The sequence below is a fragment of the Plecotus auritus genome (assembly GCF_963455305.1).
Source record: "Plecotus auritus genome assembly, chromosome: 3".
Classification (NCBI taxonomy): Eukaryota; Metazoa; Chordata; class Mammalia; order Chiroptera; family Vespertilionidae; genus Plecotus; species Plecotus auritus.
In genome coordinates, this window is record NC_137772.1 from 141,317,024 (window position 1) to 141,342,741 (window position 25,718).

The 25,718-nt window shown below is 38.5% G+C and overlaps 1 protein-coding gene and 1 pseudogene across 7 annotated transcripts in view; both read left to right on the forward strand.

The window, feature by feature from the left end:
• Positions 1–25,718, forward strand: part of CEP290 (centrosomal protein 290) — a 122,602-nt gene that overhangs the window by 81,402 nt on the left and 15,482 nt on the right. For 5 of the 6 annotated variants that reach the window (XR_013960144.1, XM_080660528.1, XM_080660530.1 and 2 more), the window contains 9 exons: positions 639–776; positions 3,676–3,897; positions 4,231–4,353; positions 9,320–9,465; positions 9,804–9,959; positions 15,355–15,478; positions 18,488–18,622; positions 23,917–24,003; positions 25,393–25,557. Coding sequence is in view for 5 of the 6 variants with exons in the window: in XM_080660528.1 (XP_080516654.1) it covers positions 639–776; positions 3,676–3,897; positions 4,231–4,353; positions 9,320–9,465; positions 9,804–9,959; positions 15,355–15,478; positions 18,488–18,622; positions 23,917–24,003; positions 25,393–25,557 (1,296 nt within the window). In the remaining variant the exon portion in view is untranslated. Of the gene's footprint in view, positions 1–638; positions 777–3,675; positions 3,898–4,230; positions 4,354–9,319; positions 9,466–9,803; positions 9,960–15,354; positions 15,479–18,487; positions 18,623–23,916; positions 24,004–25,392; positions 25,558–25,718 lie in introns of those variants that run through there. The other variant, XM_080660532.1, reaches the window with a different exon arrangement.
• LOC308244488 lies at positions 15,825–16,741 on the forward strand (annotated as a pseudogene). Its single transcript has one exon. The product of its transcript is annotated as an uncharacterized misc_RNA (transcript).

Genomic DNA, 25,718 nt, shown 5'->3' on the forward strand with positions numbered 1-25,718 from the left:
TGTCCCCTCGACCAGGAGTTGGACCAGTAGGCAGGCCAGCCAACTGCCCATGTCCCCTCCCCCTGGCCAGGCTGGCCGGACCCCACCCATGCACGAATTTATGCACCGGGCCACACACACACACACACACACACACACACACACACACACACACACACAGTGGGCAGATTATTATGGGTTCAGAGATCATCATAATCTGTGCTAGCTCAAGAAATTTATTGGCAAATTCTAAGCCTTTTTTTAATCTTGTAACTTTCCTAATGTACTTAAATTCAGTTAATTTCGTATGGAAGTATGTCTTGAGTAATTTAGATAAATACCTAAATTTGGATATTTGAAACCAAAACATACCTGGTTTTTGTAATGAAAGTTTCCTGATTTAATGCTGTGTTCCCAAAATTATTAATGTCAAGATTTTGAATTCTCATACTCAATTTTAAAATAATTGAATTCAGTTACTAAAGGAAATTTATTTGAGAAAATTGGGTTATTAATTTGTGATTATGTTTGCTTAAATATATGGCATTTTAGGAAAATAGTTGAAAGTAATTAAGCCTACTTATCTTTAGTATTATATATTGCTCATGTAAAATATCAGATTTTCAAAAAAAAAGTGATATATCTGTTGTAATTTTTAGGCACTTAGTCGAGCACTTTTGGAACTCAGAGCGGAAATGACAGCAGCAGCTGAAGAACGTATTATTTCTGCAACCTCTCAGAAAGAGGCAAATCTCAATGTTCAACAGATTGTTGATCGACATACCAAAGAGCTAAAGGTGAACATCAACACATTTATTAATATAAAAAAATCATGATAATTCCATTGGAAGAGAATCCACCTTTTTTAAAAAAATAATAAGTATCTTTATTATACTTATGTACTGATTATCATCTTGGAATTAGCAAAATATAGGCTATTATAAACTACTCTTCCTAATAGAATTAAATTTAAAAACATTTACATATGATTTTTAAAGTGTGTAGATTTTTTTTTTCTTTTTTTTGCCATATCAGAATTTTCTATCTGGTTTTTACTAGTTTATGAGTTAATTAGCTTTGCTTTTTTTATTCCCTGAAATAGTTTATGAAAATCATGTAGTTCTTAACATTTAATATATAGAGCTATCTGGCTCTGAAGACTATTTTTGAAATTATTATTTTTTGGCAATGTATTTTATTATTTTCTTACCTGATTGTTAGGTTTGGTAATTTAAACTTTTTTTCCCAAAATATATATATATTTCATAATGAATTTTAAATTTCTTTACACAAGTTTCATATACTATATTCTGCGAAAAATGAAAAATCTTTTTATATGTTGTTTTCGTTTATAATTTTAACTTGCTCTTTGTTTATATGTATATGTACTTCACTACCATTAAACTGTATAATGATTAGATTTTACTCAGATTTTTTTAAAAAATATATTTTATTGATTTTTTAGAGAGGAAGGGAGAAGGAGAGAGAGTTAGAAACATCGATGAGAGAGAAACATTGATCAGCTGCCTCCTGCACACCTCCTACTGGGGATGTGCCTGCAACCAAGGTACATGCCCTTGACTGGAATCGAACCTGGGATCTTTCAGTTCACAGGCCAACGCTCTGTCCACTGAGCCAAACCGGTTAGGGCAGATTTTACTCAAATTTTTTTAAAATAAATTTTTAATATATTATTATTGACTAGGGGCCCAGTGCACAATTTCATGCACCTTGAACTGTGGGCCACGAGGCTATGGTGGGCACAGGACAGGTCTTGGCCCATCTTCTGTGCCCCTGCCCGGCCCCTCCCACCATGGCCCTTGGTCCCCTGTCTGATGGCAGCCCCGCTCCCACCACTGCCACTTCCACATGCTGAGAGCGCCAGGCCCCACTTGCACCTACTGACTGCACGGAGCAGTTGGGACCAGTGCCAGCAAGAGATGCAAGCAGGACTGGCGCCATCAGCAGGTGTGAGCAGCGGCTGCCGGCCCAATCACCCCTCAGGAGCAGGGGGAAGTGGAGAAGCCCTCAGGGGCAATCGGGGCCTACAGCCACCACTCGCACCTACTCGCACCTGCTGATGGCACCGAGTGATCGGGGCTGGCGCCAGGCACCGGCAGCAGGTGCGAGCATCGGCTCCAGCAGCGGGTGTGAGTGGGGCCGGTGCCAGCAGCAGGTGTGAGTGCCCAGCGGGACCACCATGTACGGGAGCAAAGAATTTTCAGTAACGACCAGAGGCTCACCCCGATAACAGCAACCAGTGCCCTGCCTTGATCTGGTGCCCCTCCTCACCTGCTCCACCATCCTGCTGCGGCTGACGCCCGCCATGTTCCTTGTGCACCTCCTGGTGGTCAGTGCACGTCATAGCGACCAGTTCAGTTGTTCGGCTGTTCGGTCTATTTGCATATTATCCTTTTATTATGTAGGATTTCAGAGAGGAAAGGAGAAGGAGAGAGAGATAGAAACATCAATGATGAGAGAGAATCATTGGCTGCCTCCTGCACGCCCCCCACTGGGGATCAAGCCTACAACCCAGGCATGTGCCCTGACAGGGAATTGAATGTTGCCCTCTTGGTTCATAGGTCAATGCTCAACCACTAAGCAACACCGGCTGGGCTTACTCAGATTCTTTAAATCTTCCATTGCATCTATCAAGATTATGGGCATAGTCAACAGTAAAAATCCATTATTTAATAATTATAAATCAGTAATAACCCTTTGTTAATGTCTTATTTAATACCTATATCTTTTTCTGTAAAGGCTTCTCTGAATTTTTCACATTCTGCAACTCCTATTCCTCAAAGTCTTTTCTAATTTCTCTGGGAAAATTTATGTTTTTCTCCTAACTGCATTATAATACTACTAATTTCTATTATTATTACTAGCAATACTTTTTGTCTGCATTAATTTATTCAACAAAACATTTTTTTAAATATTTTTGTATTGATTTCAGAGAGGAAGGGAGAGGAGAGAGAGTTAGAATCATCAATGATGAGAGAGAATCATTGATTGGCTGCTTCCTGCACGCCCCCCACTGGGGATCAAGCCTACAACCCAGGCATGTGCCCTGACTGGGAATCAAACCATGACCTTCTGGTTCATAGGTCAATGCTCAACCACTGAGTCATGCTGGCCAGGCTCAACAAACCATATTTTAAGTACCAGTATTTCCATCACTATTAATGTATAGGACAGCTAAGACCTACTTTCTGTGTATACTTTCTTAAGCATATTGTCTAGTATTGCCAGTACCCTTTCATGTCTTGTCTTTACAAAGTAAATTAGAAATTAATTTAAGTCGGAGATTTCATTTATACTACTCAGAAGTTTCATAATGTTTAAAACCCTGCTGTGTACATTGTACTTGTTTCTTTAATAAAATTAGTTCAGCCACAATGAAACATTTACTTATCCTTATTTGATAAAATTTTTGCCCTAGGTATATGTTGAAGATGAATTGCTTTATATTGTTTCTTCATGTTTTGTTTTATATTTTTTTCTCAAGTAGACTTGATTAATTGGAATGAAGATGGAAGAATATATGTAGTTTGTGATTGTTTTTTCCCCATGTATACTTAAACATTTAGATTAAAAACTTTCTTCTTAAGTCTTAATGCTATAATTTCATATTATATTGCTTTTATCATTGATATTTGGTGATTTGTGAATTAAATGTTTCTTTATTTTATATATTAGTCACAAATTGAAGATTTAAGTGAAAATCTTTTAACATTGAAAGAAGCTCTTAAAACAAGTAAAAACAGAGAAAATTCACTAACTGATAATTTGAATGACTTAACTAATGAACTACAAAAAAAACAAAAAGCCTATAATAAAGTACTTAGAGAGAAAGATGAAATTGAACAAGAGAATGATGAACTGAGAAGGCAAATAAAAAGACTAACCAGTGGATTACAGGTAATTTTATATTGTGATAATGTCTTTGATTTATATGTAGGTAGCAGTTCATTCCCACTTTTTAATTTCATATATAATATTTGCTGGAACTAGCTTGCATGTCCCCTTGATTAATTTAGCTAATTCCTTCAGTGATCGCCACTGTATTTATAATTTTAGAGAAGTATATCTTATTGAAATGCAGAAACAGTTACCATGTTATATATCAGTAGTGTCATTCAGAATGTTTGGTAAACTATGGTCTCAGAAGTTTTCTGTAGTTGGAATATTTGGTGTGTATTTTATTTGATACTTTTTTACTTATAAAATGTTAAAATGCATATTATTTTTCAGGGCAAAACTCTGATAGATAATAAACAAAGTTTAATTGAAGAACTCCAAAAGAGAATTAAAAAGCTAGAAAGCCAACTAGAAAGAAAAGTGGATGAGGTAGAAATTAAGCCTATGAAAGAAAAGGTATGTGGAGAAACATACTGATATATTTAAGGTGTTGCAAGACTAAGTTAAATATGTAATTGATGAATAGCTAATATACTATATTAATTTGAGGACCTAATACATATTTTAAGTGATATTGAATAATATAGAGAAGTCTAAGACAAGTGTACTTGAGGAGACCCCTATAATGTATCTCTTATTTGGAAATTACTATATCTTGTCCATGTCATTTTCCTGACATCCAACAATCTCTGCACATTTTGCTTATTTATTTATCACTTCTCCCAATGTAATTATTAGCATATTGGTGATTTGACCTTTGGGGAAGAAGCTGGGCAATTTTACTCTTCTCTCTTGACCCAAATGTGTCCTTTTATCCTTCAACTAGTAGCCCGGTGCACGAAATTCGTGCATGGGGGAGGGGGTGTTCCTCAGCCCGGCCTGCACCCTCTCCAATCTGGGACCCCTCAAAGGATGTCCTACTGCCGGTTTACAGGGATCGGGCCTAAACCAGCAGTCGGACATCCCTCTCACAATCTGGGACTGCTGGCTCCAGCCGCTCACCTCCCTACTTGCCTGCCTGATTGCCCCTAACCACTCTGCTTGCCGGCCTGCTCGCCCCCAACTGCCCCCTGCTAGCCTGCTTACTCCATACTGCCCCTCCCCCTGCTGTCCTGATCACCTCCAACGACCTGCTCACCCCCAACTGGCCCCCCTGCTGGTCTGCTTACCCCCAACGGCCCCTGCTGTCCCATCCTGGCCTGATCACCTCCCCCCCCCCACCCCCCACCCCGGCGACCCAAGGTCCCATCCCCTCCTTTTTTTCTTTCTTTCTTTTTTTTTTTTTCAGCGCCTCCTTGAGTGGAGGCCAGGGCCAGCTGGAAGCAAGTATCTAGGATTTATTTATCTTCTGTAATTGAAACTTTGTAGCCTTGAGTGGAGGCCAGGGCCGGCCAGGGCAGGCGGGAAGCTTGGCTTCCTCCATCGACGGGGGCAACCCAAGCCTCCTGCTCAGCTCCAGCTCTGTGGCCAGCCGCCATCTTGGTTGGGTTAATTTGCATACTTGCTCCTATTGGCTGGTGGGCATGGCTTGTGGGTGTGGCGGAGTGATGGTTAATTTGCATATTTCTCTTTTATTAGTGTAGATAGGCAGGACTGTTATTTCAGGGTCAACAATGTGTCTTGGAATATAGTCAGTATTTACAGCAATATTAAAGTAACCAATCCACTCTTAAATTGATTCTATAATGAGAAAAATTGCTTAAAATTTTCATACAATTTAAGTAAAATATTTTATAATAAAAATTACTGATAGTGTGCTGGCCAGATGGCTTAGTTGGTTGGAGCATCATCCCTGTCTGGCACATGCCAAGGTTGCAGATTGATCCCTGATCAGGAAGCAACCAATCAATGTTTCTCTCTCACAGCGATATCTCTCTCTATCTCTCTCTTTCTTCCTTCCCCTCTCCAAAATCAGTACACATGCCCTCGGGTGAGGATTAAAAATAGAATTAACCAACCTTAGCTAAAATATGTATATAAAATTAATTTTGGATAAATGATAAACTGAAGACTTTTTTCTTGTTGGTAGCATTGAAAATATCAAAAGTGACCTGGGAAATATTGATGGTAGTGGTAATGTTTGCCCCTGAAGAAAATCACAGTGGAGGAACTATGGTTAGGAAAAATTTACCCAGAAAATATTCAATATCTATAAAATAAGTCTTCATAACATGAAAACTACATATTTTAATGATTCTGTATAGAAAATAGGTAATGGGACTACATGTTTTAACAGAGTATATTACAAAAAGTATCAAAATTGACCAATGTCAGTATAATTTTGATGAAAATGCTTGCATTTATATACATGGAACCACAACATACTTGCTGTCAGAAGCTTTATTGGTGAAAACTGGAAGATCAAAATGTCTTTACCCTTCTAGATTGGTCTCTTTGCTCTCTCCTTCCTAGGGAAAGGGTCTAAATAATCCTTGGATACCAGTTCCTAACCTGATTCCCATCAGAATACCTCAATAGCTTTGTGGCTTTCCCTGGACTCCTAATCTCTGTTTCAGCTTATTTCTCCTTAAATTAGATAATACTATTTCTATTACCAATTTCTCAAGATTATTTTGACAGTGAAATAATTTGTGAAAGTTTTTTGTAAGCCATCAAGTTCATCCCAGTGTACAATGTTATTACTAACTAGAAATAGAGAACAGAGAAAGTTACAGTAATAGTAAAATTTATAGCTATGAGTCTAGTGAGAATGTTCTTTCAGATTACACAGTGCTGGGCATTCCTAATTCATGAATGTTTTTATACTCAAAGAATCCTTTCATTGATTATAAAAACAAATTTCAACACATTTTCCTCCATAAACAATGTTTGTAGCCTGTCTGTATTTTAAAAAAACCCACCCCCATGCCTTGTAGTCCTGTTTTTCTTATGATAACTTACTTTTCTCCATAGCATTTATTACTGTCTGACAGACTAGAGATTTTCTTAGCTATGTATTCTTCTTTTGGTCTTCAAGCTTTGATGGCAGAAATGGCCTATTTGGTTTATTGTTGTCTCCTTAGCACCTAGAACAGTCCCTGACACATAGTAGATGCTCAGTATTTGTTGAATGAATGAAAAATTTTAAATGTAATAACATTATTCTGAAATCTACCTGTAAGAAGCTGTTGGAACAGAAAATATCAAAAGATAACTTCCCTCTCCATCCTCTCTTCTTGCCTTCTCTTTCCCAGTCTAGAAAAGACCTTGGTGACATTTGCCTTTGTTGTTTATATTGTTGTTATTATTCATTTTTTAATTATTTTCTTTTCTAAATCTTAAGAGGGTAATGTCAGATGGGATAGAATTACTCAATCTCTACAAAGCACTATATGATGCAGAAAAATTTACCTACATACATTATGCCCCCAACTAATATTTATATTTCTAAAGGACATAAAATTCCTGGTTATATTTCAGAAAAAAAAATAGAAGTTAATGACTATCAAACACTTAGTGAAGTTTTTACATTTTTTAAAGGATACTTTTTAGCTGAACTAAATAAAAGAGATTAAAAACTTAGCTAGTATGAGAAAAGTTAGGTTTGAGAGGGCAACTTTTTAAAAATGTTTTCATTAATTTTTTAGAAAGGAAGGGAGAGATAGAAACATTGATGAGAGAGAAACATCATTGATTGGCTGCCTTTGCATGCCGCTCTACTGTGATCCAGCCCACAATCAGGCCATGTGCCCTGACTGGGAATTGAACCAGCAACCTCTTGATTCATGGCTCGACATTCAACCACTGAGCCACACCAGCTGGGCAACTTATGTTAGTTGGGCATTTGACTTTCAACTGGGTGTTTGACTTAAAGTTATAGTTGTTAACCCTTACAGCCCCAACATTCTTTTTTTTTTTTTTATAGTAAATACAGTGTTTCATAATATCTTCTTTACTATTCCAAATGAAATTCCTTGTTAATATAAACTAGTACCTACATGCATAATTTCAAATTTATCATTATAAATGCCCTAAATAAAAGATAAATGAAAAACATAAAAGAAAAAAATTATGAAAATAGTATATTTATATATTTTTCATATTTCAGCCAATATAAATGCTCTGGCATGACTACCCTAAAAGTCATAATGAGGTAGTCTGTCCTTGCACCTCTAGGTTGTGTTAATGTGAATTCAGAGCTATGAATGCAGACTAATACTAGTACAATATATTCTATTGGCAGCTCATATGTCGCAGTGGCATTTCCATTTATAATCTCATTTCTAAAATGATACACAATTGTTGGTACAGTTTTTAGCAAAATTATATGTACAGATTTTCCTTTTATAAGGTTGTTGCATTCCTAGAAAGTTTATTACATAGTAAAATCATTAAAAATTGCTTGGTAGCCTAACCGGTTTGGCTCAGTGGATAGAGTGTCGGCCTGCGGACTGAAAGGTCCCAGGTTTGATTCCGGTCAAGAGCATCTTGGTTGTGGGCACATCCCCCGTAGGAGGTGTTCAGGAGGCAGCTGATCGATGTTTCTCTCTCATCGATGTTTCTAACTCTCTCTCCCTCTCCCTTCCTCTCTGTAAAAAATCAATAAAATATATATTTTAAAAAATAAAAAATATATAAGCATTGCTTGGTAGAATGAAGATATAAGTTCTTAGCTCAGATAGTTGTGAACAGAATTTTTAACTATATGAATGCCCAGTAGGACATCTGAAACTTGTGCAGTACATGGACTGTTTTGCTCTTTCCTTGGACACTTTATCTTAATTATCACAAGCCATGACACCTATCCCTAATTCCTTCCCTATCCCCCAGCCATTTTAGCGCTTATCACACTAACATGACTACAATTTTTCTTTTCTTGTTTTTTTTTTTTTTTTTTTTTTTTTTTTTTTTTTATATTTTGCTCCATTTCCCTAGTCCATACATTCAACCAACATAAACTGGACTCTAATATTCATGAAGATATATTTTTTGTTTGTTTGACTTATTCATTGCTTCTATTCTTAGGTAGTACCTGGTACATATCTAGCACTAAATAAATACTTGTTGAATCAGAAAAGTAATGTTCATTGAAGATTTGAAGGGGCCCTGACGCTAGGATATTGCTATGGGGAGACAGAAGTGGGTTGGTCATTTATACATATAGATTCTTTGATACAAGCTTACTGTAGTCATGATTGTCTATATTAAAAATGTTCATGTAAAGACTCCGTAAGGGTGTTATCATTAGTTCAAACTGTTCCCCAGAATTGTATTTGTCAAGTTATAAAATACAGGATACTTAAACTGAGGGTCATTTTTGCTAATAGCTTGGCATGTCTAAAAATTGTACAAGTCAAAACCTATTTATTTATTTTCTAAGAAGGATTGTTTTACCATTGTTCTAATAAGTTGTAACTGATAACTCTTAAAATAAAAAAATAAAAAATTGGTAATTTTCTTCCTCCTTTATTATTGTTTATAGAGTGCTAGAGAAGAATTAATTAGGTGGGAAGAAGGTAAAAAATGGCAAAGCAAAATAGAGGGAATTCGAAACAAGTTAAAAGAGAAAGAAGGGGAAATTTATATTCTAACAAAGCAGTTGAATACTGTGAAGGATCTTTTTGCCAAGTGAGTGTAAAGTAAATCTAATTAATTATGTGTAAAGTCTTTAATTGACCTGGAAGTTATATAGTTTTATTGTTCTTGATAATATAAGAAATTATCTGATTTTAATTATGAATTATTATCTATGATTTTTTATTTTCTTTATTTAAAATGTGTTTTGAATGTATTTTAACAATTTATAAATGGGGTTTCCTATAATTTAAAAATAAGTTAGCTCCTAGGAAATGCAGAACAATCTGATTTTTATATATTGATCTTATAATGTGTAAGCTGCAGTTCAATAAGTTGAACAAGCCACACAGTGGATGGTATATTTTCATGTTTCTTATTTAATCCCACAGAGTTGATAAAGAGAAACTAACTTTGCAGAGGAAACTAAAAACAACTGGCATGACTGTTAATCAAGTTATGGGAGTGCAAGCTTTGGAGTCAGAAAAAGAATTGGAAGAATTAAAAAAGAAAAATCTTGACTTAGAAAATGAGATATCATATATGAGGTACACTATTATTTGGAAATTTGCTATCTATACTAATAAAAGAGTAATATGCTAAGTAGACTGGATAGACTGGAAGTCTTCCAGACGTCATTCCGGACGTCCCTCCTGACAAAGCCAGGGGCATGGCTGGCCTGCAAACCACCTGTGGCCCCTCGCCCCGGCCAGCCCTGCCCCCAGCATGGACTCCCACCCTGATCTGGGGCCCCCTTCAGGGCAGGCCAGCCAGCCCCACCCATGCACTAGGCCTCTATCCTCCTATATAATAAAAGGGTAATATGCAAATTGACCCTAATGGCAGAACAACCACTGGACCAGTCACTATGAGGTGCACTGACCACCTCTTGGTTCCTTTCCTGGCCAGCAGGCTCCGATCACCTGATGGCCACCCACTGTGGGGGCGGGGCCGGTGAACGGGCAGGAACAGCCGACTTCTCAGTCCCTTCCCCTGGCCGTCAGGCACTGGTCACCCGATGGTGAATGGGGAACCAGAGGTGGGTGGGGGCGGGGGGCGGGGCCAGCTGCAGGCAGCTGGGGAAGATGGCCCTGATTGCAGGCCAGGTCTAGGGACTGTTCCCACACATGAATTTCGTGCACTGGGCCTCTAGTTCATTATAATGAAGGAAACTGGATGACCCATAGAAACTGATAAAATCCTAGTAAACATGTTACGTATTTTAAAGTTGGGTTCTGTTGATGGCTTTTCTGAGTTGAGATATTCCTTTTTCTTTATATGCCATATAACTTTGAATTGTATTCTTGAAATTTTAAACATTATGTTATAGGACGCTGGATTTTGGTTAAATTCTAAGGAAAATTCTATTATAATAAAAATAGCTACATAGCAGGCTGTTGGTCTGGATAGGTTCAGGCCCAAAATTCTCACCTGCTTTCTGTGGGCTGATTCCATTATCAGTGCTATTGGCATCTGTCCTGCCTGTGTACCTCCCAGTTGACAGTCTGATACGTGTCTTCTCTCTGTTAGTTCAGTCCTCAGAGTCTTTGGTGTTCACAATAGGATCAGATCCATGCATGTACAGCTCAAGGGTGAGCCCAGAAGTTCATAAACAACTTTATAAATGTTGAAGCTCCTCCCTTTCTGTGATTTCCCTGATACTTTCTTTTTCCCTTCGGCCCCTTTAGGTACTTTAAACCAAAACTGGCTCTTTAGATACCCTGTTATCTTGTGCAGTTCAGCAATTGTGTACATTTGCAGCCAAGCAAACAACAGAAGGGCAGGAAGGAGGTGAGGGGAGGTGGGAGAACTACTTTCTTCATACCACCTTACCAATCACAGCTCTCTACTAATTGGAGGAAATGATTTCCCTCCATAAAAATTTTGCCACCTATGGATTCCCCTTGCTGTCTCTGCCACCACTGCCTATGGGATTGCTTGAGGGTTGAGGCATGAAAGACCAGATAGAAGAAAGAAATAATGAGCGATTCTTGTGCACTTTGCGCTATAACTTAAAGGCTTCCCCAGAATACTCTCCCTCAGTGTTAAAACTCACTTTAATGTTTCAAGTAATATGTTCCAGCCAATAAATATCAGAGGAAAAAACATAAATTCATCACCTGTTTGCTGATACTTCGAAGTCTGGCATTTTGTCCCAATCTATAAACTATTTATCTTTTCAAGTTCTTAAGTAGATGCTCCATGCATTTGAGAGAGAAGATTGGGTGTGTTTACTCGCCTTTACCTAGAACCAGAACCCTGAAGGCCTCTTTTTGGTAAATACTTTGAGATTTTCCTGGTTTGTTGTCTCTTTCCAAGCTTTGTCTTGGTAGTGCAAAGAAAAAGAAAATCATATCCTAACAACAGCAATTAAAACTGTTTATAATTTTCTGTTTCACTCTTTTCTTCCAAGATGAAAATTCAAATGAATTTACCTAATTCATTTCTTCCTATTCAAGGTGTTTATAAATCATCTAGAATCATGTTAAATGATCATTGTAAAGTTGAGTACCTAACTATAATATGTGGATATGAGGATATTTACCATTCTTCAATTTATTCGACTTTGTTTTTCTTTCTATTAATCTTCAAAAATTACCATTAGTGTTTCTTTTTTTTTTTTTTTAAATATATTTTATTGATTTTTTACAGAGAGGAAGGAAGAGGGATAGATAGTCAGAAACATCGATGAGAGAGAAACATCGATCAGTTGCCTCCTGCACACCTCCCACCGGGGATGTGCCCGCAACCAAGTTACATGTCCTTGACCGGAATCGAACCTGGGACCCTTCAGTCCGCAGGCTGACGCTCTATCCACTGAGCCAAACCGGTTCTGGCACCATTAGTGTTTCTTGATTAACATGTACTGTTGGGTCAGTATTAATGTAGTGTGCACATGTGAAGTGGAACTCCTTTCTAGGAATACTCATGAACTTTTAACTTACACACTATCTGCTTTCCTTCTAAGTCATTGTTTCCTTAATCCTTCAGAATTTCACTTGATGGAGAAGGAAAATGTGATTGAAGAATTCTTCTTTCCTTTGACATCTATGTATAATTACTGTCTTATCTTGACAGTGGCTTCTTCCCTCTCTCTCTCTCTTTTTTTTTTCTTAGTCAACCTATATATTCAGAGCAAAACTAAATCCTTTTATTCTCCTTTGCGGTTTTTACAGGAATCAAAATATTTTAGTTTTGAAACCTTCAAATACTTTAGAGGTTTAATTGCTCTTTTTTCCTTACTGATGTGAATCTGTGTGGGATGAAGTATTTGGAAAAGATTTTTGGTGTCCTAACATGTGGTCTATCTTTGTGAATAATCCATGTGCACTTGAGAAGAATGTATATTCTGTTGCGTTGAGGTGAAATGTTCTATAAATGTCTATTAAATCCATCTGTCCTTTGGAGTCTCTGTTTCCTTGTTAAGTTTTGGTCTGGAAGATCTGTCCAGTGAAGTCAGAGGGATGTTAAAGTCCCCTACTATGACTATATTGTTGTCAGTCTCTTTGCTAAAGTCTTCTAGAAGTTTTTTTAATATATTTAGGTGCACCTATACTGGGTGTATATATGTTTACCAGGGTTATATCCTCTTGTTGGATCTACCCCTTTATGACTATGTAGTGACCTTTGTTGTCTCTTGCGATGGCCTTAATTTTAAAGTCTATTTTGTCAGATATGAGTATTGCTACTCCAGCTTTTTTTTTCTTTTCCATTTGCATGGAAATTTTTTCTAGCCCTTCACTTTCATCCTGTGTGTGTCTTTTGTTTTGAGGTGGGTCTCTTGTAGACAGCATATAGTTGGGTCATGTTTTTTTATCCATTCAGTTACCCTACGCCTTTTGATTGGAGCATTTAATCCATTTACATTTAGGGTTATCACTGAAAGGAACTTATTTATAGCCATTTTAATTCTGTATGGCTAGGTTTTCTCTCTCTGTTTCTTCTTCTCAGCAATCCCGTACAGCAGTCCCTTTAGCATTTCTTGTAATGCTGGCTTGCTGGTAATGAATTCCTTTAGGCTTTTTTTTTGTCTGGGAACTCCTTATTTGACCGTCTATTTTGAATGATAGGCTTGCTGGATATAGTAATCTTGGTCTCAGATCCTTGCTTTCCATTACCTTGCCATTACCTTCTGGCCCGTAGAGTTTCTGATGAGAAATCAGGTGTCAGCCTTATGGGAACTCCTTTGTAGGTAACAGTTTTCTTTTCTCTTGCTGCCTTTAAGATTCTCTCTCTGTCTTTAATTGTTGGCATTTTAATTATAATGTGTCTGGACTTGGATCTGTTTGGGTTCTTCTTGTTTGAGGTTCTCTGTGCCTCCTGAACTTTTATGACTTTTTCCTTTACCAGGTTAGGGAAGTTTTCTACCATTATTTCTTCAAACACCTTCTCTATTCCTTTCTCCCTTTCTGTCCCTTCTGGCACACCTGCTATTCTAATATTGTTACGTTTCACATTATCCCAAAGCTCCCTTAAGCTGTTCTCCTGTTTTTTAATTGCTTTTTCATTTTGGTTCTCTGATTGAGTCATATTTTCAATTCTGTCTTCTAATTCACTGATTTTATCCTCAGCTTCCCCCATTCTGCTGTGTATTCCTTCCAATGTGTTATTTGTGTTATGTCATTCTTTATATCTCAGGCTGTTCTTTTTTCATACTTACTATATCTTTTTTCATACTGTTGAGCATTTTTACCATCATTACTCTGAACTCTGTTTCAGATAAATTTCTTACCTCTGCTTCATTTACCTCTTCTTCTGGAGAATTCTCTAATTCTTTCATTTGGGGGTTGTTTCTTTGTCTCATTTTGGTTGTCTGTTTGGGTTTGTGACTATATATTAGGTAGATCCTCTACACCACTCAATCTCTAGTGCAGGACAGTGTTAAAGGCTATTTCTGACTAATTGGATCAGGCAAAGACTCAATGCCTCCAGAGACCACCTCTGTCTATAGACTAATAGGATTCCCACTTGAATTGCCCCCAGGCAATCGCCCATAGGTGTAGGGAGAGTTTTTTCAAAAGGGAGGGGCAGTTGCTTCTGCCTGGAGGCTAATTGTTACTTTTAATTTCTTAAGTGGCCTCAGGGTAAGGTGTTTTCCAATAGGGTGTGTCCACTGTCTTCCCCCGCCAGGCAAGGCAAATGTCTCTGTGGGAAAGATGTCCTCTACTACATGAGGGAATAACTCAGCCCAGGAAACTTGGGGTATCTGCCTTCTGAGCTCTATCCTCCAAGTCTTCAGTCCTGGGTTCTACTCTCATAGCTCCAGACCACTTCCCCCTCTTCTGCCAGAGGACAAGATGGGTGGCTCCACAGGGAATTTGTGAATGTTGGCCCTTCAAGAGGTTACTCAAACTTTCAGTTTCCACTCCCTAGCAGATAGCACCCCACTGTTTTTCACAGCTAGATGTTATGTGGGTATCCTCCTCAGATTTGGTGCTCTCTGCTGGGGAGCCCAACTTGGAGATTAGATCCCAGAGTTCTCAGTGGCACCCTTTCTCCCCCAGCTGAGATAACTCTCAGGGACTTCAGTTCCTGTCTGTGGGTGCCTGGCCAGCCCTTTTGCGCCTCCGCCCCTCCTGCCAGTCTCTGTGCAGTCTCCACCTTTGGTTCTTGGGTATCTTGGGTAAAACTCTCTCCTGTGAGTTTTCCATTGATTATTCAGGGAGACTTTCCGTATTTCAGTTGTAATTCCAGCTTGTTCCGGGGAACATGTCCGTGCAGCATCTTCCTACTCTGATGCCATTTTTAATCTGAGGATCATTTTATAATGTAAATAGTCATGTCCTAATTTAATTTTATAAAGTTTATAAGTTTTTTAATATTTAAAATAAGTACAGTGTAAATAAATATGTTATATATTTTTATTCTCTCCTGTATAGTTTAATATAAAACACACGGTGAAAAGTTGAAGTTTGATAGTAAAGAGACTGTGGTTGTTTTTAGGACCCATCAGGCTCTTCCTCGAGATTCTGTTATAGAAGATTTACGTTTACAAAACAGATACCTCCAAGAAAAACTTCATGCTTTGGAAAAACAGTCTTCAAAGGATGCCTCTTCTAGGCCTTCTGTAAGTGTATATCTTTTCTTTTCATTTTTTTTTTTTAATGGTAAAGTTTGGAAGTAAAATCAATTTTTGCCTTAATCTGGCCAAAGCCAGTATATCTCTGTCCTTAATATATATTAATACAATGAATTCAACTTTTATTTTTAGTAGTTACTGATAATATATTAACTTCTTTAATCCTTCTTATATAATAACTGTAAACTTAAGATTCTTATGCTTCTCATAGAACTTGATTACAAATGATTTCTAGAGATTTTAAATGTAGTTGTTATGAGTTTGCTGTGGCAAGACTATGCAATTAGGTAAATAGGAAAATATGTTATCGAATTATTATCCATCAAACATGTGACAATGTTTTTAGTGTTCTTTATAAAGACTCATTAATGAAGAATTATTAGAATCTTATTTTAAATCACTCAGTGTGTACTCTTTTATTATTGTTTTTCTTTTCTTTTCATGTTTTTTCTCTTTCTGCATGAAGCAGAATCTGTTACATAACACAAGTACTCTTTCTCCCCTTTCTAACAGTGTTAATAAATACAGGCACAATATTTTTCACACAAACACTTTATAAAGGAACAACTAAAAAAAAAAAAAAAAAAAAACACCCTAAGAGTGCTCAGAATTAAAAATGGGAAGGGAATAGATGCCAATGACAACTTATATCATCAGGAATCAAGAAATACTGAAATACTCTACAGATCATAGTAAGAAGGAAAACACAAAGCAGGATATGTTGTAGATTCTACTGAGTTAAATATATCTGAGGCAAGGCCAAACAATAAATCAAGTCTATTTAGGCTATATGATGATACCTTGGCAGATTTTAACCCAGTTTAGAAAATGATCCCGATCCTGAAATTGAGAAAATTAATCAAGACTGTTGTGAAAATAATAAGCAGGAATATAAAGTCAAAGAAGAGAATGAACTAGTGAAGAATGGGAAAGGAAAGGAACACATAGCTGAAGACCTCAGTCACAGCAGCTGCATGGACCCAGAAGAATCTCCCCGGGAGGACCAGGCTCCTGCCACAGTTGCTGCTGCAGTGAATCCATGTGCTGAGGAGGCTACTCTGGCAAACTCTGAGACTGACGTACCAGTCCAGCCAGGAAATGGTGGGCCCCAGGTTTGAGTACATGGCAGTCCTTTATTTCTTTGTTAGCTGAGTTTCCTTATAGCAAGTAGTATATATATGTAATACAAATGAAAAAGAGTTGTGTAGGATTTGTAAAAAATATTAATTATTAATAAACTTCTCCTTAAACCCAAACATTTGACTAGTTCTTACAAAAGTAGTGGTTATGCATTTCATAAATCATGTTAGTATTCCCTGCTTTACCATTGGTGCTCACTTGAAATGATTAGATTAGATAACAGAATAGCAAAAATAAGGCACTTTAGAGGTGTTTATTTTGCCTTACAAATTTCTAATACAGCATGCTATAAAATCTCAATACAAATAAAATTTCATACAGTGAATAATATCAATAAAAATTTGTTGTGATGCTGTGTGACATTCTAACATACATACCAAGTTCCTTCAGTAGTTTTTTTTTTTCCAGGTATTATAAAGATACTTTTTTTATAATGAAAAAAGGAAACTTACATGTATTGCTATCTATGTTGTGTTAGACTCTCTGTCTACATGTAATAGCCACAATACTTTGCAGTGTATTACTGGTAATTTACATGGGAAGCTTAGAGAATAACATCTCTCACTAGATTCAGAACACTTTCTCTCTCTCTAATCAATAAAAATACGTTTTTTAAAAAAGAATTACTTAAAAAAATGATGCAGAATAGAATTTAAATGCAGTTCTAACAGCCTAACTCTATAGTTTATGAACTTTCTATCTACACAATACTTTTGGGCAGTTTACACAATACAGAATAAGACAAGTTTGTTCCCAATTGAAGTCAAATAGCATTTCTTTCTTTTTCTTTATCCTTTCCACCTAAGATATTTCAGTCACCTAACTTCTCGAAACATTGACTAAAATCACACCTTTAAATGTTCAGAGAAAAAGGAAGAAAGTTAATTCTCATTTCTTTTGTCAGGTTCATAATGGTTCTTTTTCCCCCACTACATAAGTAATTGAGAATTTGAGACTTTCCACTTTATACAAAAAAGTAGTCAAGCACAGATTTCTCATTCAAATAACCTATGGTATTTGAACATAAGTAAAACTCAAGGTGGATTCATGCCAAGAGAAATGCAAATATAGTGTTACTGATGAGGGAGTGATTGCTTTAGCTCAAGGAATGAGGAAGGCTTACAGAAGAAGGAAGGAATTGAGGCACTTATTTTTGTAGGCTTGTGTGTATTGGTTTGCTATGGATACCATAACAAAGAACCACAGATATGATGGCTGAAATAACATGAATGCATTCTCACAGTTCTGGGAGCCAGAAATCCAAAATCAAGGTATTAGCAGGGTTAATCCCTTCTTCAGGCTGTGAGGGAGTATCTGTCCAGACCTCTCTCGTTATCTGTTACATGGCATTCTTCTCCCTGTGTCTTCACATGTCTTTCTTTGTTATATGTCTGAGTGCAAATTTCCTTTTTGTATAAAACTAAGGCCTAATAACCTTATTTTAACTTGATTTTCTCTGCAAAGGCCCTATCTCCAAATAAGGTCCTGAGGTACTGGGAGTTAGGATTTCAACATATGAATTTGGGAGTGTGGTGCAGGTGGGGTATAATACAGTCATACTTTATTATTGGACTGAAATATAAACATTATAGTTTAGTTGTTATGAGAGTATATATGGAGGCTTTCATTATATGTGTAGACACTGTTAAGTCATACTTGACTTTGCTTTCAATATTAATTAAAATACATGACCTTTTCTTCTGCAAATTTTATATTATTTATTTTTGGTTGTTTTCTCAAGAGCTCACCATATTCTTTTGAGGGAAATGTTCCATTTTAGCATTGTGTTTTCTGATTCAGTATGTCTTATGCAGGCTTTATTTACTTAAAAGTATTCCTAACTGTTTTTTCCTGGAGATTTCAGAACTAGAGTCAGATGATCATTGGCAAATAGAACAAGAGCTTCAGAGGGAAAACTTAAAGTTGTCATCTGAAAATATTGAACTAAAATTTCAGCTTGAACAAGCAAATAAAGATTTGCCAAGATTGAAGGTAAATTTAGTATTCTTTATTACAGTTAGGAAATCTAATGCCTGAAAACCTTTTTCTCCCTATTTAATTGTTATGCTTACCATATTAGTTTATAAAGAAGTCAAAACTCATATTCATAAAAATGTTATACTTTTCTACATTTATTCTTTAAACAGTTATTTGTTGAGGGCCTACTTTGTGTCAAGCACTCTTCTAGATGCTGGAAAATAGCAATGAAAAAAATTCTTGCACTCATGGAACTTACCTTCTAGTGGGGAAGGCTGATAAACAAGTAAACAGGTCAATATCTATAATAATAAAAGTGTGATATGCAAATCGTCCAGAAGAACAGTGGAACAACTGCCTGGATGACCTTCTGGACGAAGCCGGGGCTGTGAGGGCGGCTGGGGCAGCTGGGGCTGCGAAGGCCTACTCTTGCACGAATTTTGTGCATTGGGCCTCTAGTAGGATAATAAAAGGCTAATATGCAAATAGACCAAACAGCAGAATGACCGGTTGCTATGACGCGCACTGACCACCAGGGGTCAGACACTCAACACAAGAGCTGCCCCTTGTTGGCCCAGGGGGAGCGCCGCTCAGCCAGAAGCCCTGAGCCAGGCTCATGGCTGGCGAGCACAGTGGTGGTGGCGGGAGCCTCTACCGTCTCCACGGCAACACTAAGGATATCCGACTGACGGCTTAGGGGCGTGGGCCTAAGCCATCAGTCAGACATCCCCCGAGGACTCCCAGATTGCGAGAGGGCATAGGCCGGGCTGAGAGACGCCTCCAAATGCACGACTTTTATGCACCGGGTCTCTAGTCCCATATAATAAAAGGCTAATATGCAAATAGACCGAATGGCACAACAACTGGTCGCTATGACGTGCGCTGACCATGAGGGACTGCATGCGGAACATGGCGGGCATTGGCAGCAGGCTGCAGAGCGTGGAACATGGCGGGCGTCAGCCGTGGCGGGATGGTGGAGCAGGTGAGCAGGGGCGCCAGACCAAGGCAGGGCACCGGTCACTGTGATCGGGGCGAAACTATGGGGGTTACTGAAAATTCTTTGTTCCCGCGTGCTGCCGTCCTGCCCGGTGCTCACACCTGCTACCGGCACCAGCCCTGCTCACACCTACTACAGGCGCCGGAGCCGCCGCTCGCACCCACTGACAACGCCCAGTGCCGGTCCCAGTCGCTTGGTGCCATCAGCGGGTGCAAGCAGTGGCTGCTGACCCCAAATGCCCCTGAGGGCTTCTCCCCCTCCCCCTACTCCTGAAGGGGCAGCAGTCGCCGCTTGCACCTGCTGACGGCACCCGCCCTTCTCGCACCCATTGTTGGCACCGGCCACAATCACTCCACGCCGTTAGCATGTAGGAACAGTGGCCTTGGAAGTGGGGCTGCTGGCAAACAGGGCAATGGGGGCTGCAGTGGGAGGGACCGGGTGGGGGCACGGTGGATGGGCCGAGACCCGCTGCTGTGGCCATCGTAGCCTCACAGCCCACAGTTCCTTTCGAAGTGCACGAATTTGTGCACTGGGCCCCTAGTCTCTCTCTCTCTCTCTCTCTCTCTATATATATATATATATAAAAGCCAAGCGACCGGAATGACCAGTCACTATGATGGGCATTGTGGCCAGCCAACCAGCCCAATGGGGGCGGGCCCAGCTGGCCAACCTCTGCAGCCCCTCCCCCTGGCCAGCAGGCCCTGATCTGCCTGATCAGGGTGGACCAGCCAGACCCCACCCTTGCATGAATTCATGCACATGGCCTCTAGTACAGTGGTTCTCAGCCTTTTTAGTGCCACAACCTTTTAATACAGTTCCTCATGTTGTGGTGACCCCCAACTATAAAATTATTTTCGTTGCTACTTCATAACTGTAATTTTGCTACTGTTAAGGAATTGTAATGTAAATATCTGTGTTTTCTGATGGTCTTAGGCTCTACAGCAGCAGTTCTCAACCTTTGGGCCACGACCCACAAATTGAGAACCACTGGCAGGGTCCCCTAAGACCATCGGAAAACACAGATACTTACATTACAATTCATAACAGTAGCAAAATTACAGTTATGAAGTAGCAACGAAAATAATTTTATGGTTGGGGGTCACCACAACATGAGGAACTGTATTAAAGGGTCGCGGCATTAAAAAGGTTGAGAACCACTGCTCTAGTATAGTATGTCAGCTTATATTAAGTGCTAAGGAGAAACAGCATGGTTGGTGTAAATGTGGTGTGTGAGGGGTAGGTGGGGGTTTGAGGAATTGCTATTTAAAATACTGTATTGTCCTGGCTGGTGTAACTCAGTTAGTTGGGCATCGTCCCATGCACTGAAGTGATTCCTGATCATGGTACATGCCTGGGTTGTGGGCTTGATTCCAAGTAGGGGGCATGTAGCAGGTAGCCAGTTGACATTTTGCTCTCACATCGATGTTTCTCTTTCCCTCTCCCTCTCTCTCTAAAACAAGCATGTCAAACTCAAAGGCTAACATAGGCCAAATAAACAAGGTTAAAGTTTATGTGGGCCACAAAAAAACAAAAGCTTCAATTTTCAAAGAAACGCAGGTTTATTTGGATAGAGACATGCTGAATACAAATGGCTAAAATAAATGAGTATCATTAACATAAAATAATAGAATATATTAATGAAAATTAATATTTTTTCTTGAACATTAACTTACCAGACACTGAATAACTGCACAAATTAATAAATGTAACACAAATAAACCTATTTTTCTTGTTCTCTGAAAGCGAAATATTTCCTGTTGCACACACTAAACAAGTCAGTCTAAGGCTAATGACGTGGCAATCAGCTGCTAAAATATTCGCTGCTAGTATTAGTGGAGAAAAGTGGTACGCCTGCGTGTAAGGTGCATAAGGGAAATGAATGCAACATGATTATAGTAATCAGTCATTTGTGAACATTGTAGTTCATTATTAATAACTAGAGGCCTGGTGCACCGATTTGTGCACTGGTGGGGTCCCTCAGCGTGGCCTGCTGGGATCAGGCCAAAACAAGCAGTCCAACACCTCCTGCTGCTCCTGCTCACCCTGGACCCACTGTGCCTGCCACCACCGCCACTTGGTAGGCTTGCTGCTGCTCTGCTGTGGTGTCCGCGTGCCCCTCCTAGGGTGATACCAGCATGCCCATGACCAGGAAGTGACTGTGGACTTGCACCCAGCCAGTCTGATCCTGGTTCTGGTCCAGATGAGGGAGGAGTGTGCAGGGGGAGTGTCCACGGGAGAGGCTCGCCCCACCACAAATCCGCTCACCAGCCGTGAGCCCTATGTCTGGTGCCCGTCAGTCAGCTGAGCAGCACTCCTGCTGTGGGAGCTCTCTGACAACCAGGGGGCAGCTCCTGCATTGAGAGTCTGCCCCCTGGTGGTCAGTGCACATCATAGTGACCATTCGACCAGTTGCTTATACTTTTATATATATAGGTATATATATAGACTAGAGGTCTGGTGCGTGAAAAGTCATGCACTGGAGGGAGGGTCCCTCAGCCCGGCCTGCCCCTCTCACAGTCTGGGAGCCCTCAGGGGCAGGAAGTGACCCAGCGATCAGGGGAAGGCGACATCTCCATCACACCTCTGCTGCTGCCACTGCCACCAGTGCAAACCTTGGCCGGCCCTGGTTATCTTGAGCGTCAAGCAGCCCTGGGTGGCTGGGCAGCTGCCATCTGAGGCTTGCCTGTGCCTTGGGCGTCAGCTCAGCAGCTGACATCTGAGGCTTGCCTGCGCCTCGGGCCTGCCCTGGGCGGCTGTGCAGCCACCATCTGAGGCTTGCCTGTGCCTTGGGCGTTGGCTGGGCAGCCACCATCCAAGGCTTGCCTGTGCCTTGGGCCAGCCCTGCGTGGCTGGGCAGCCACTATCTGAGGCTTGTCTGCATCTTGGGCCAGCTCTGGGCGGCTTGGGAGCTGAGGGGTCTGGGGGACTCCAGAAGCAGGTGTGCAGAGTGGCCGAGCCACCTTGGGGCGGGCCCGGCTATGCTGCGCACCTGCTGCCCGAGCAGGGCTGAGGGGATTGGGCACCGCCATCTTGTGGCTGTGGCCACCACCATCATTGAGGGCATTGCAGTCAATTAGCATATTCCCTCCTTATTGGCTGTGGGTGCCGTCATCTTTGTGAGGGTATGACGGTCAATGAGCATATTCCTTCTTTATTAGATAGGATTATGTATAAAAGGATATTGTAGAAATTAAGTTACAGAATTTTTATTAAAATGTTTCTTACATACCATTATATTGGTTGCGCTGCAGAAATATTCATGTGGGCCACATGCTGCCCATGGGCCGCGAGTTTGACATTCTTGCTCTAAAAAAAATAATAATAATAATGAATAAAAATCTTTAAAATACCCTAGTAAGGAAGCTCTGCCCAGTAGCTCAGTTGGTTATAGCATTGCGCCAATACACCAAGGTTGCAGGTTCGATCCCTGTTCAGGGCACATACAAGAATCAACCAATGAATGCAGACATAGTGGAACAACAAAGCGATGTTTTTCTCTTTCTCTCTCAAATCAATCAATTTAAAAAAATATGGTAGTTAGGTTAATATGATATTTTAGTAGAGAGGTAGGGGACAAATAAAGAAGTGGGTCATGCAAATAATTGAAAAAGAGTTCCGGACAACAGAAATAGCAAGTTCAAATGCCCAGCACTAAGAGGATTCCTGGTGTACTTCATTAACAATTTTCACACTTTAAGATATTAGGATACCTCTAAAAAAATCAAATCTTAAAGATATATTAGGTTAATTGTCTCTCTTAGAAATGTTATTTATTTTGGTGTTTGTATAAAGTTTATCTTTGGTTTTTCAGATCTTATGCTATTTATGGGAATCATCTTTTTCTCTTGGCTGGTTAATTGTTTCAGTTCTGTTTTTTAACCTAAAATATTAGCAATCTGTTAATTCCACTGGTAATCATATAATTTATGATTTAGAAATTTAGCTATTTCTAGCTTCTCATTCTGATTTTTACACTGTTAGAGCCAGTGTTAGAAGTTCAGTTGTCTGCTTCTCCATACCAAATGGATTTACATATGTAATTTATGGGACAGTTAAATCAGGTTCCTAAACTCAAATTTATATTGCACATTAAGGCAAAATAGTTCTTAAAATTCATATACATAATACGCTTGTATTTATACACTTTAATTCAACATATGTATTAGTTCAAAATCCGTCTTTTTGCTAGAGACCCACTTGTTGAGTTTGGCTATTCAGTTAAAGCAATTGCTAGTTCACATGCATGGTTTGTCTTTTCTTTCCAATGGTCGTAGCTGTGTTAAATTGTTACATGTTTGCTTTAATCTTACAGAATCAAGTAAGTGATTTGAAGGAAATGTGTGAATTTCTTAAAAAAGAAAAAGCAGAAGTTGAGCGGAAACTTGGCCATGTTAGAGGGGTGAGTTTGGGAGAATATGCCATATATTTGTTTGGTTTCAGGGATAAGTCATAACAGTAGTGATATGCCTTTACTAGTTTACAGTTTCAGTTTTTATTCTGCTGCATCTACAATATAAAACATTATTAAGCTTTTCTGTGTTTCAAGTTAATGTTTTATCATCTGTCACAACTTACATGCATGTTATTTCACTTGTACTCCACTTCATCTCTTTTTTTTGCATATCTCTCCACACCTTGAAAACATTTAACTTTCAGGAATCATCCTTTTGTTCATTAAGGTAACTACTAAGTGCTCCTTGGTCCAATTCTAACACTGTGTAATTATTTTATGATGTCCCTGGCAACTTCTTAGTGTAATGCTCTGTAAACATGTTTCCCAAATTTTGTTGTATTATTGTTTTTTCTTTTCATGTATTTTGTATTCACCTTTTACAGTAAATAAATGTTTCCTACGAGGTCAAGACCAAATATTTAATCCCCTGTTGATATGTTGTTAACTGGTACAAGTGAAAGCAATCATAACAGACAAAAACTTGGTCAAGTAATAATATTAAATATGATAGATTTGATAAAAATATTTAATGTCATTACAAAAGTATTCAGACAAATATCTGTTGGCAATCAGCAACATTCATTTCATAAATAAAAATCTATTTGTTAATTTAACCTTTTCTAAGTTAATTATAAAAGTATACAGTATTGAAATTATGTAAAAGTTTATATTTTAGGGTTATTTACTACTGTGTGAATACTGAATAAAATGCCAAACAAGTAAGCAGATTATTTTACTTGACTATTAAAAATATTTTTACTTTAAATTATAAGCAGTTAAACTTATTAATTGCTGACCCAGATCTTTTGATAACTTTACACCAGGTTTTTAATTTCAGCTATCTCTCCTATTTTATTGGTCAGAAACTGAATTTCTAATCAATGGTTATTCTTAAAGAAAATCATCTTTGTTACACTGCAATTCAAATTTTATAACTTATGAGCTCTTTAAAGACAATGTGTGTGGGGGGTGGGGGATTATCACATATAAAGAAAACTGGTATATTGTAATGAACATTAGCTAAATAGAATATTTAGGTTCTTAAGTTTATTTATTTGGAACAGACATCAAGGATAGATTATTTAAGCTGTTACTTAACAGCTGCATGACTTTAGGAATATCAAATCTCTGACTTTTAATTTTCTTGTATGTAAAATGAGAATTATAATTCCAATCTTAGAGGGTTATTTATAATGATAAATTGAAATAATATAAGCTTTGGCTTCAAATGTTAGAAAACAATGTGAGTATAATAATGAGCTTGGTATGTTATTAATACTTTATATTATATTCTCTAAAATATTTAACTTAATTGAAAGTTATATTCTTTTTTAGTCTGGCAGAAGTGGAAAGACAATCCCAGAACTAGAGAAAACCATTGGTTTAATGAAAAAAGTAGTTGAAAAAGTCCAAAGGGAAAATGAACAGTTGAAAAAAGCATCAGGAATACTGACCAGTGAAAAAATGGCTAATATTGAGCTGGAAAATGAAAAGTTGAAGGTAATATTTTAAATATGATAATTTGTACAGAATATTTTACTATTATAATTTTTATTAATTTTTAAAGGAAAATTTTTAAAAATTCCATCTATATAAAATGGCTTTAATGACTACAGGAGATATTTTGCACATACAGAAAAGCTTACTGGAAACAAGACTAG